Raw genomic sequence first — 12716 nt, 5'->3', positions numbered from 1 at the left:
CTACCATTAGATGGTAAATAAGTAAACCTAAATATATATTGTTTTTTATTACAAGAAAAAATTAATTCAGTTTAGTTTAATTTAAAATTCTAAAGGTAAAATTAAGGTTAACGTTTATTAATTTTTATATGATCATTTTAAATAAAAAATACAAACTGTTTAAAAGTAAACAAATAAATAAACATTGAATACGTTTTACAAAACTTGCAAAATTTTTTTAAATATTCGATGAGATAGATAATAAAAAAAAACTAAAGTGTAAAGTCAAGAAATATATCTATTTTTTCTACGTATAAATATAAAAATATTTAAACTCTTTTAAAAACACTAAAGTTTACTCTTTATAGTAGAAACGAAAACAACAAGGCATCGTCTTAATCTTTTTTAACTTTTAATATTTACTCACTATTTACTTTTAATACTAGAAGAATATTGTGAAATTAAATATTAAATGACCAAAGTTTTGCTGAACATATATTAAAATTATACGTAAAAAAACTTTTGAAAATTTGAAAATTCTTTATTTCTTCATTGATTTTAGAACTACAAATTTACATGTAATTTCAAATTTTTTGTTTTTTAAGTTTTGGACAAAGCGAAAATTATAAAAAGTTAATTTGTTCTTGTACACTTTTTAAACCAAAATTTCTTTTAGCGATAAAGTTTAAATAAAAAATTTAAAATAAGCTTAGAAAATCAGTAATAAACCTTAATTGCAAAAACTAATAGTTGATTTTCAACTAAAGCTTGTTGAAATAAAAAAAAATAATTTGTCAATTAACTTAAAACAATTTTTTTCTTGAAACAAAAAATTTTTATACCAAACAACTGCAAAATTTATCCAGACTTATTTTCTTTGTTAAATCAGTTTTTTTTGTATCATTTGAAATGGTTTATTTGAATTGAGGGGGAGGAACTATTGGTACAGCACTTGGTTGGTAAGCACCATTTACATTGCCACCTGGAACCATTTGAACGCTTGGCAGGTTGTACGGATGTTGAGCAAAGTTTCCTGAAAGTAATTTTCATTTTTGTTTTCTGACAAAGCACGTGTTGATATAAAAACTGACTCTCATTGTTTTAACGCGTGTGTGATCGTGATAAACAATTTTACTTTTTGAACAAAATTGAGAAACTTTGTGAACTAATTGCAAAATATTTTTAACAAGTATGGAATTTTAATTAGTACGCAAAACTTTACTAAAAGTATTTAAGGTTAATTTTTTTCAAATATATTACTGTAAGTTAGCCGTTAAAAGTATAATAAAAAAAACTTGTAACTTTAAATACTTTTGTTTCAATGAGTCTTAAAAATAAGAGTTTCTGAATTTTGTTTTCATCAATTGTTATGTCGTCAGAATGAAATCTAAATATTGTAAATAAATAGCATTAAAAAAATTAAAAACCTTGTGGAACGTTAGTTGATTGAACATACACTACTTGTTGTATAACAGTTGCTTCCTGAAAAAAAAAGTTTATTTAGATTTACATAACTTTTATGAAAACTTTTAAGTATGAGACGTTTTTAAATTGTTGTTTAACTTTTGCTCTTAGTTTGAAAAATATGTTTAAATGTTCAAAAATTTTCTGGTAACACGGAAAACAATATTTTGTTAAAAAGAAACGTTTAAAAATTTCACAAAAAGAAAAGAAAACTTTAGAAGCAGTTTCCGAAAATTGAAGTATTATAAAAACCTTAAAAATCAATTAGTTTTTTTAAACGTTATTTTTAATGAAGAAATCAGTAATTAGTTTAAAAGTTATCCTTTATAAAATCAAAAATTATTTTATTTAATCCTAGGATAATTTATAAATTAAGAAAGTGTATTTCATAACTAAATAAAAGTGTAAGTTTACAAACATTTATTAGTTTAACTTTTAACATAAAATTTAAAATTTGCTAAAATTGTTAAGTTTTCAACGTAATAATAAAAGTTATAGTTTATTTTATGCTTTGGAAACAAATTATTGACTCTTAGAAAAATTAATATCGATTTTGTAGTAACATATTTTTTTAATAAACTAATTTAAACATAAATAACAATAAAAAGAAAGTTTCGATCTTACAGATACAAAAGTACAGATTCAAACGTACAAAGAAGCTGGCACTAAATAAAAATACGTTGTATATTTGAAAAAAAAAAGTTTTTTATTTAAATAGAAAATATCTTATTAGACGAAAAAGGATATAAAACGGAAAATAAATAACAAAAAAAGTTGAAAATAAAATTATTTTTATTGAAACAAAATTGTTTTTTTTTTTTAAACTCACGCCACAACACCCAGCAAGCCGAAAACCATATACGGTCAAGTAGATGAGTAAAGTCAACAGGAAACCAGCCATTATTATTATGAAAATACCGAAGCCAGGAAAGCCAGGAACGGATAGTAGGAAAGCTATCTGAAAATTAAGGATTGAAAATAATATTGATTTAATAAACAACTGTTTTTTTCTGAAACAAATATTGTATATTTTGTTAGCTTATTGCTACCGCTTTTGAAATCAGAGCTTTACGTTAATTAAGTTGTGGTTACATTCAATTTTTAAGTGTTTTTTACATGCATGCTGTGCTTTGTTACTTTTTTGTTTTAAAAAAAAATATAATTAATAATCTAATAAAAATTTACTTACTCTAACATATAGTGACAGTATTACAACAACTGCAATACAGGTTCCAGCTCCAAGGAGGCTTGTGCCAATTAAAAATCCATTCTACAAATTATTTCGTTTATTTTGTTATAATAAGTAATAAATATAATTTGCATTTTAATAATTTGAATTGTTTGACAGTTAATAATATTATTATTATTAAACTCCAATTTTAGTTTATTTTTTAATACGTAAAATACATGGTTAAACACTTTTAGTATACGAAACAATCCGAGTTTTCAAAAGTATACTTTACTTCACTAAAACTTAAACTATTTTGCACAATGATTGTTAAAGTATACCTATAATAAATTCTAAAAAACAATTATTTCTTAATGTGTTTAAACGAAATAAGTTTAACTTGTTAACTTTTTAGTGAAGTATAACTTAAATTTTTTTAACTTTTAAAACCTTTGATTAAAAAGGTTTGAAAATGTTTAAGTTAAAATTATAATTAAAATAGTAAAGTAGTTGCAGTTGTTTACAAAACAAAAAGTTTTTATTTTATTTAAGTCCAAGCTTCTAATACGATGGTCATAAAATATTCCAGTAATAAAAGTTATAAATTAAAAAATTAAGTTTGCTAAAGCTCAGAGTTTACAAGGAAAATCCAATTAAAAAGTTACACGCACTATTAAGTTTTTGAAATGCGAGTGGTTGCCAGAATTTTTGGTATTTTACAACTCATAACCGCTTTAGTCACGTGATCATTTTAACAACACTGAAGAAATCCAATTACAATAAAAAAATAACTTCTGACTTTTTTTTTTAAATTGAAAAATATTATTTTAAATTACAAGTATGTTTTATAAAAGATGATAAACTTACCAGTATACTTGATCTTGAATTTGACTTTATTGATACTCCAAGTATTCCAGCAACAAATGGCTAGAATTTAAAAAAATATATGATTTTTAAATTTAATAAATTTTTAAATTACAGTTTTTTTATTAATTTAAATAATTCATACGTTTACTTTACTTCGTTTTTTACTATTATTCCCATTTACTAAAACAAGCCACTTTTGATAACCAAATAAAGTCTTGAATTCCTGCTAACAGATTCATTAATGTAAGCTGTTAATGTATTCTACAACTAAAGATAAAAAAAGTTTAGCAAAACAAAACACAAACCAATACTGAGCCCCATATAGCTTCCCCGTATATTGGAAACCATACAGTCATTTGTACTATGCCAGATATAAAGCAAATGACTGATAAAATTATGACTCTCACCTGTAAAAAGTTACAAGCAATTAACAAAACAAACATTAGTTTACACGATTTTTTTGTTTAGATTTATTTAACGTTATATTATAAAACTAACGCTGATGTAGTTTATTCCAGAAACGATTGTTTCGATGTTCTTCGTAGCACTGAGCTCAGCCGGTGTGCCTAGCACAGGAGGGGGCTGAATTGCAGTTTGTTTGACTGCATTTTGATTCACTTTTTCCGCCATTGTTGTTGGTTAGAGTTGTTTTTACTCCAGTTTGTAGAAAAATATTTTATTGTGGATTTTGAAGATGTTTGCTGAGATGTTAGAAATTTTTACACGAAATGTATAATGTAATTACGACAATGAATTATTAAGAGTAATAAAGAGGTAGTTTTTTGTAATAAAAAGTAATAAAAACCAAATTTATACTCCGAAATTTTTGTAACAATAAGATAAAAAAGCCTATAAAAGTTATAAATAACTTTTTTCTATTTAAAACACCTATGTTACATAATAATAAAAAAAACTGTTCTAAGTTATTTTTTTTTAGTAAACTTAGTATTTCCTAAAGATAAAAAAAAACTTAAGTCTAAGAATAATTTTTTGATAAAACAAAGAAATCATTATTTAAAATATTTAAAGTATAAAAAGGTCAAAGTTTTTACGAAACACCTTTTTTTAGACATAAAATTGAAAGACTTTGTTTTAAGTTTTTCCAAAACTACTTTCATAAGTTTAAACTCCTAAAATTCATAATAAACTCTCAAATGTACTGCTCACGTTCTGTAAAAAGCTAAAAGTTTCAAAATTTTTATCTTGCTGTATCAAGTATTACTATACAAAGTTTACATATACTTAAAGCTTAGCCCGAAAACAACTATGAATATAAGGTAATCGAGATAGACTGTGAAACCAATGAACCAAATTAATTAATGAACCATAGAAATTATTTTGACCTCAAACATGTTATAGAAATGTTAAGTATTTAGAAAAAACAACTTAAGTTTATAAAAGACTAAGTACTAAAGGAAGTTAGTTTAAAAACTATAGTATCAAACTTGTTTTGTTGTAGTCATTTATTAACATTGATCAACTGGAGTTTATGACTTATTGAGTTTTACAAAAACAAAACGTTTTGAAAACTAGACCAAAACCTAATGAATTTATTGAAGTTTAACACAGCTCTTGGATAATAAACTAGCAAAATAAGTTAAGTTTAGTATAGTTTTAAGTAAAGTGTTAAAGGTTTTAAAATAGTTATAAATTTTATGATAAAAATAAGATTTTTTTAAAATAATTTTTTTAAATACCGCAAAAAACTTTATTTAAAACTTTTAATAAATTTACATTTTACAACTGTAATAAAAACAAAGCTACAAGTTTTAAGAACTAGTTTTAAAGTTTAAGCATAAACATTTTTTAATATTGTCTTTCTTACTTTCATTTACTTACAAATATTTTTAATTTGAACTAAGCATTAAATATAAAGTTTTAGAGAATTTCTTTTTGTCATAACTTAAAATCTATCATAACTATTAATTAAATTATGTATTTTTAAACGAAAACATAACTTAAGCAAATATAAACAATTTTAAATAGATTAAAATTACATTTACGGTTGAAAAAATGCTTACAGGTAAGATTAAAATTAAGCCTAAACGCGAAATATGTAAATGAAAGGCTTTGTTATGCAGATCTTCAATAGAATAAGCTACAAATGCAGCATCGTCAGTAAAGAACAGACTCTCAACGATATATTTTTTTAATTTTCGTTTTACTTGTTTGGTGCAGCCTTAATTAGGCGTCTGGAAATCGATTGTCAATTATTGAAGAAAGTTAGACGAATAGTTGATTTTCAGAAAATAATTTAAAATGCAACTTTGATCATTAACTTTTTTCACACCTTACAAGATTACCTTACTAAAGTAAAGACAAATTGCAAACTAATCAGTTAGCTGTATAGCTTAACAAATTATTATTATTTTTCAAACTTTATTGATGTTATTTTTTGAAGTTATTTTAAAACTTGACAGTAACTATTAAAATAAGTCGATTGTAAAATAATGATTAAGTACAAGGTTAGTTTAAAACTGTTTTTAATAGTAATCAAAATTTATGTGCGCTTATTGACAGACACTGCCTTTATAAATGAAGAAATTGAAAATTTAAAAGCATTTAAAGCAAGCAGTTACTATTTTTGAATGAAACAAAAACGTTTTTATTATGGTGAATTTTGTGCTAGTGTAAAAACTAAACGGGCAAAGTAATTGATAAATGTTTGAATGCTCGGAGTTTAACAAATGCTCAAAAACATTCCAAACAGTCATTCTTTACTAGTTATTTCGTGAGGTTTAGTAGAAACGCGATTTAATTCTTATTTATTTTCTAAAACCGTTGCAAACAAAAAGTATTTTTAGTGGAAATTCTACCCTGGTAAATTTAGCTTACAACCAGGGTAGAATTTCCACTAAAATACTTTTTATTTGCAACGGTTTTAGAAGATAAATGAGAATTAAATTATACAAAACAAATTATAACTGCATTCATAAAACAGTACATATATATAATTTTTGGCGGTCATTTGTTAGACTTAGTTAATATATACGTCTTCTTTAAAACTTTTACATAAAGAATAAAATATTGAGATAACTTAAAATTAGCTATTGTTAAACAGCTTTTTTTGTGAAAATATTTTGTTTTTTGTTTAGCTTGTTAAAAAGTTTCTCTTTATGATTAGCTTACTACCGACATAATATTAGCTTTATAATTTTATAGCATTTAAAAAGTTGTTATACTTTTAACTTTTAAAATTTTATTAACAATACAATGTTTCACTCGCTTGAACCTAATCAAACGAAATCATCAGTTGAATAAAATCTTATTCAAATTGAACGTTTGATTAGGTTCAAGCGAGTGAAGCGTTAAATTGTTACTAAAACTTAAAATTTGGAATTGATCATTCTCGTTATATTTAAGTCGAGAACTTTTATCGTTATCTATAAAGTAAAAAGTACACAACAGTTTTTACTTTGCAAACACAAGTTTGTGATCTAATTAACAACTAAAATGAAGCTACCCATTAACAATTTTAATTACAATAACAAAGTTCGATATTTGACTAAAACGCTACTTATGAGTAACTTGAAAATTTTTATCTATTGAACCAAAACGTTTTTCTTTAAATCAAAGTCTAAAAATATTTACAGCTGTGTTACCTAAAAGTTCTTTAAATAATAAAAAACTTGTACTTAATTAAAAAATGTATTTTGTTATAAAACAGAGCAAAAACATTGAAAGTTTACTCGTGTTAGAGTTAAATTATTATTCTAACTGGCCATTTAGCGCTGAACGTATTAAAGAAGTTTAAAAAACTTAAAACAAATAGCTGTTAAAACTTTTGTATTTAAAATAGTATGTTTGTATATACTGGTTGATACTTATTTGTTCTATATACTAATTTATGTATAAAACAAGTGCCAAACCTGTTTCAACTCCATAAAGTACTCATACAATTTAATTGTTTTAAACAAAAAACTAACATATTAAAATGTTTTTAATTTTAGTCATCACTTTTTTTAACACTTACTGTTGAAAAGATAAATAAACTAAAAGTTTTTTAAGTTGTGATAAATGTTTAATCCACGCTGTGAAGGTGTGATATTGGTCAAATTTAACTAATTTATTCAGTTTTGTTCTTATATTTTGCTTTAAATTGGATCACTTTTAAATTTTTAGTGATAAATACCTGTTAATTAACTTTTCCAAGTTTACTTTTTTTTGCAACTTATTTCAAAAACAGCATCTACATTTGTCCCTACTATTTTAATTTCTATACTAAACCTAATAATAGTTTTCAAAAAGTTTTTGTATATTCACATTTTCGACTATAACAAAATAATATGTCTCGTGTCAATAGTCCAAATTCAGAGTGTCTGCTGGACACTATGGTCCAAACTCGAGCAAAGAGTGACCGCATTCAGAGCCAAAGGTCCCTTAGCCAATAGTCGACCTTCAAACCCCCTTCCCTTCTTTATAAACCGTCGGAAATTGGCGTGCCGTTAAGTTGTTGATTGTAATGTATCAAAAGGGTGTATCATGCCAATTCGATCATCAGAACACAAGTTTCGGTAGACTGAGACCGGTTTCGTCCTTTTTAGGATTCATCAGTCAGTCACAACCGAAAAACTTGCAGTCGTCAATCTAAAAACTGCAAGTTTTTCGGTTGTGACTGACTGATGAGTCCTAATAAGGACAAAACCGGTCTCAGTCTACCGAAACTTGTGTTCTGATGATCGAATTGGCATGATCAACCTTTTTGTTAAACTTGAGCTTGTCTCACGGTAAATGAAAGTCCAGGCTTCTGCTCTGCTGACTTTCGCCGATGTTTTTTGTAATGTATCAAAGTAAACTATAAAAAAAAAAAAAAAAAACATTAGTTTATTTTAGATAAATTCTTTGTAGAGTAATAAAAAGGTCACGTTGTAATGTAAATTCCCCCCGCAAAGATTTTTATTTTCGAAATTTGGACCGCGACTACCAAATACCTGTCGACCCCTTAATTAGTTGGTGCATTTGTATCAGAAATAATAAGTTTTATTACGAAAATTAATACTGTAGTAATACTTGTGCAAATTAAAGAAAAGTTGCACTAAAATTACATGAAATAGTTAAATTTATAAAAAATTTTTTGCAAAATAAACTATTATGACGTAAACTTGAGACACTTATAGTCTGTTACTTTTTGTTATAATAAGTCCTTTTATTTAAAATCTAACATTTTTAACTGATAGTTGGAGCAAAAAATAACACAGCAATTTTTTTTTACCAAGATACGGAAAGAAAACTAAACAAAGTAAGTGTTTTGCTTAATCATACTAGTTATATACATCTTTTCAAACGTATATTTTTTAACATCAAAAAAAAATCGTAAACGTAGCAAATAATATTTTAATTTATAGAGACCAAATTTTTGTTAAGCTTTGTACATTTCACCGATTTAAGCAGCTCCATTTTGAGTTTATATAGCCAAACCCACAATTAAGATAAATTAAATAAAGGTATAACGCTTTTTAAAGTTTTTTATTTAAAAGTTATAAGAAAGTTGTTTCAGCAAAAAGTATTTTAAAAATCATAGTTGTGCAGAAAACTTTAGTAAATATTTTTGATCACATGTATAAATTATATGCTTTTTGTATAGTTCTTGTGTATAACTACATAAAAGTACTAAAAATCAGAGATGAGTTGGCATCAAAAATTTTCATAAAATTAGTTTATTCACTTAACTATTACTTTTTGTTCTAACTTTTCTAAAATGTAGACAGTTTTAGTGTACATTAACTACTTCATTTAAAATTTAAATATATTGTTTTTCAGTAATATATAGCTTAAAAAACTCTTATATAAAAAAAGTGTGTTACATTATAACATAGAAAGTTTTAACGAGATACTGCATATTTAACTTTTTAACACTAAAAAAATGTTTTAATTGTATTAGTTTGTAAATGACACTTTAAAATAGATTTAAGTGACAATTTAAAGCCTGGATTTGTAAAATTCTATGTTTATATGACACTAACTACAACTATAGGTTAATGTTAAGAAAGCAAATAGTTTTTAGGTAAAAATTATAAATTATTCTTTTTCTGACAAAGTTTTAATAATGAATGGCGATAACGTTAAAAAGAATATTATAAGCTCCTATATACTTATATACTTAATAAAGTAGTAATCAGTAAAAATAAGTTTACAGAATATAAAAAAGCAAATAAACCAAGAAAAAACTAACTTTAGTTAATAAAGACTTTGTTGAAACCTTTTTGTGAAATGTGGATATACCGCCAAAAATGATTTATGTAAACTAGAAAAAAAAACAAATTTTAAAAAGTTAAGTTGAAAGAAAAGAAAAAGTTTGTTGTTATTGCTAAATATAAAAAGACAATTGCAAAGAGGATTGTTCATTCATTTGAGTTTCAAGCTTGTAAAGAATTTGTACGAATAACTACTTTGAACTTGGGTTATAACAAAGTATTGAATCTAGTTCTAGGAAGACAGTTTTGAGCAAAAGCGAAGCTTTTATAACATTTGATAAAAGATAAACTGAAAGTTTTAGAACCGAAAGGTTAACAAAAAAAGAAACGTTTAATATTCTAAAAAAATTATATCAACGAAATTTGCAGCAATTTATTATTCAAGAAAATCAAAATAAAACGAAACCAAATAATGAAGTTTAAAGAAAAATTGAACCACAGTTAGTTATTATGTTTTGTTACTGTAATACTTGTTGTTAAAATACTTTCAGATTAATGGGGTAAAGCCGATGAGTTATTTTTACTTACAATGTAATCTTAAAACATTATAACTCTATGATGCTTTAGTTTTTTACATCACCATATCATGCTTATCAGACTGAAATAGTTAAATTAACAAATTATTTAACACAGAAAAAAATATGTTCTAATGTGGTGCAATATTCAAAAAAATAACATAAGAAGACAAAATTCATGTTAAAAAAAATGTCGAAACAATACAATATAATTAAATTTAAATCTATATACGTATAAAAGTGATAAAACCATACTTCTTAAAAGAAACAAAAAAATGTTAGTTATTTTAGCATTTCTTTTTTTTTATATCTCAAACAAGCCGTTTTTAGTAGCAACTGTTTTACTTAAAGTTGTGTTTTTCTTTTGTTATTTTGTATTACAATCTTTAAATTTTTCTTTATATAAAACACTTTTAGTTATTTAATCTGTAATTTTAGACATAAGAATGTCAAACAAGTTTGAATCTAAAAACTTACCCATTTTTTAAATTAGAAAAATTATTTAGGTTCATTATTTTTCAAAATACTAATTTTTATTTAAAATATTACCTAACTTTAGCAGTATGTAATTTGGTAAAAAAACATTCAGTTTACGTTTTTACAAATTTATAAAAATAAAAAGATATTTAAATCATTTTAAGGATATTATAAGCTTCTACTTTGTAAAAATTTTTAAAACGTTGAAATAAAGTAGTAGTGAGTGTTAACAGAAAATATATCAAAAAAAAAATTTTTTTTAGTTTGAATGAGAATCTGCTGAGTACTTTTTTAATTTTATAATTACTACAAAACGAAACCGTTTAAATTAAAAAAGTGAGAAATTAAAAAAAAAAAAACAGATAAAATAAATGTTTTTCTGACTAAATACTTTTGTAAAATACTTAGACATAGATTGTTACAAGAATTCATAAAAGTAGAAATAAGTAAAGAATATGTTTGATCTGATAGTATTTAGAGATTTGAACTATCTGAAGTATACAGTTCGAGAAAAAAATTCTAAAAGTTTGAAAACTTATAATTAAATGGATCCTATTTAAAAAAAAGAAAGGTTAAGTATTTTAAATAAATCGAAATTAATTTAAAGACTGTTTACGCCAAACAAAAACATTTAATTATATACCGATGGACTAAATTTTACACAGAAACTAATAAAAAATTAGTTATAATATTGCATACCGAAAATTTTATGTAGAAAAAATAAAGATTAAAGATGTAGAACTAATATTTTTATATCCACAGAGTAAGTTTTAAACTATTTTAACTTTATTATTGTTTAGTTTTTTTTACCTTTTGAAGTCGTGCTTACCATTTTTGAATAATTAAATTTACAAAACTTTTTTTTCTGATTCAAGTACATCAAGAAAAAATTCAAGAATTATGCTTTTTAGAAGTATTACAATTGAAAAACATATCACATTTTAAACAAAGGAATCATGAAAAGACAATTTTGGAGAAACCAAAAAAAAAAGTTAGTTTTTTTATTTGTATACAAAGTTTAATTTTGTGAATGCTTTGTGTCAACAATCTTTCTCTTGGATTAAATCTAACCGTCGACTTTATGCATCATAGTTTGAATTTATTTTATTACTTTTAAATTTTAAAGCTAGTTCATGTTAGAAAACCTACCTTAAGATTTGATAAATGATGTTCTACTAATTGTAAAAACAATCGAAACTTAGCAAACTTTTTTTTATTTTTTTTTTTTTTATTTTTTGAAGGTAGAAAATTTAAGGTTTACTTCATTTATTTCCAAACATTTACATTAAGAATTTTGTATTTATAAGTTACTGAACTATTTTATTACTACATAAGTTAGTCTATAATAATAATTATATGAATATTATTGATAATAAAACTTAACATTGATGGGTGGCCCATATGCAAGTTTTTTACTTATAATATATATTTTTTTCTTGGTCTCCTTTTTGCAACGACGACGTTACAAACTGTTCAAAATTCAAGAGTCTTTGTACTAATAAAATGTTCTTTTGAAATTACTCACGCGAAAGTTAAAAGACATCATTTAATAAAAATGAATTATTTAAGCAAAATTTGTGAACCCTTAAGTTAGTATCTCGCACCATAAACAATTCCTAAACTCCAAAATGACTTTCGTGTACACCTTGTTATTCAAAGAAATAAAACCAAAAGCTAAAAGCAATTACATTAAAAAAGAGTAAATGTTTAGAAGCCTTCAAATACGCTTCGGATACCTGTATAAAACTTGATTGTTTACAGTAAATAAAAAATTAACAAGTGAAAGTTTTTTTTTTACAAAAGAAATTAAAGTAACTACGACAAAATTAGTTAAGACAACTCCCGCTCTGTTTTTAAAATCCTTAGAAATTGAAATATATAACAATTATTTTATAAGCATATTTTCTGTGTTAAGGTACTAAAACAATAGAAACATAGTCTGCTACTATTAAATTTTCTTAATTATTTTTTAAAACTTGATGGCGTAAAAACATAAAATTTCAACATTAAAAAATTGTTTACACCTTCAGTACGATTGTTCTAAAAATTGAC

The 12716-nt window shown here is 24.2% G+C and overlaps 1 protein-coding gene across 1 annotated transcript; it reads right to left on the bottom strand.

The window, feature by feature from the left end:
- Positions 1–593: 593 nt before the first annotated feature.
- LOC145838634 (uncharacterized) lies at positions 594–4170 on the bottom strand. The gene is made up of 7 exons (XM_082946258.1): positions 3977–4170; positions 3784–3885; positions 3479–3538; positions 2633–2713; positions 2273–2401; positions 1407–1461; positions 594–1012 (listed from the first exon to the last, which is right to left on the bottom strand). Exons 1-7 carry the CDS (start codon positions 4106–4108, stop codon positions 894–896), a joined length of 678 nt encoding a protein of 225 aa, XP_082802384.1. The 5' UTR covers positions 4109–4170; the 3' UTR covers positions 594–893.
- Positions 4171–12716: the final 8546 nt, after the last annotated feature.

Source organism: Thalia democratica, chromosome 6 (assembly GCF_965202585.1).
Source record: "Thalia democratica chromosome 6, ktThaDemo2.hap1.1, whole genome shotgun sequence".
NCBI lineage: Eukaryota > Metazoa > Chordata > Thaliacea > Salpida > Salpidae > Thalia > Thalia democratica.
This window is presented reverse-complemented; position numbering and strand designations above follow the sequence as displayed.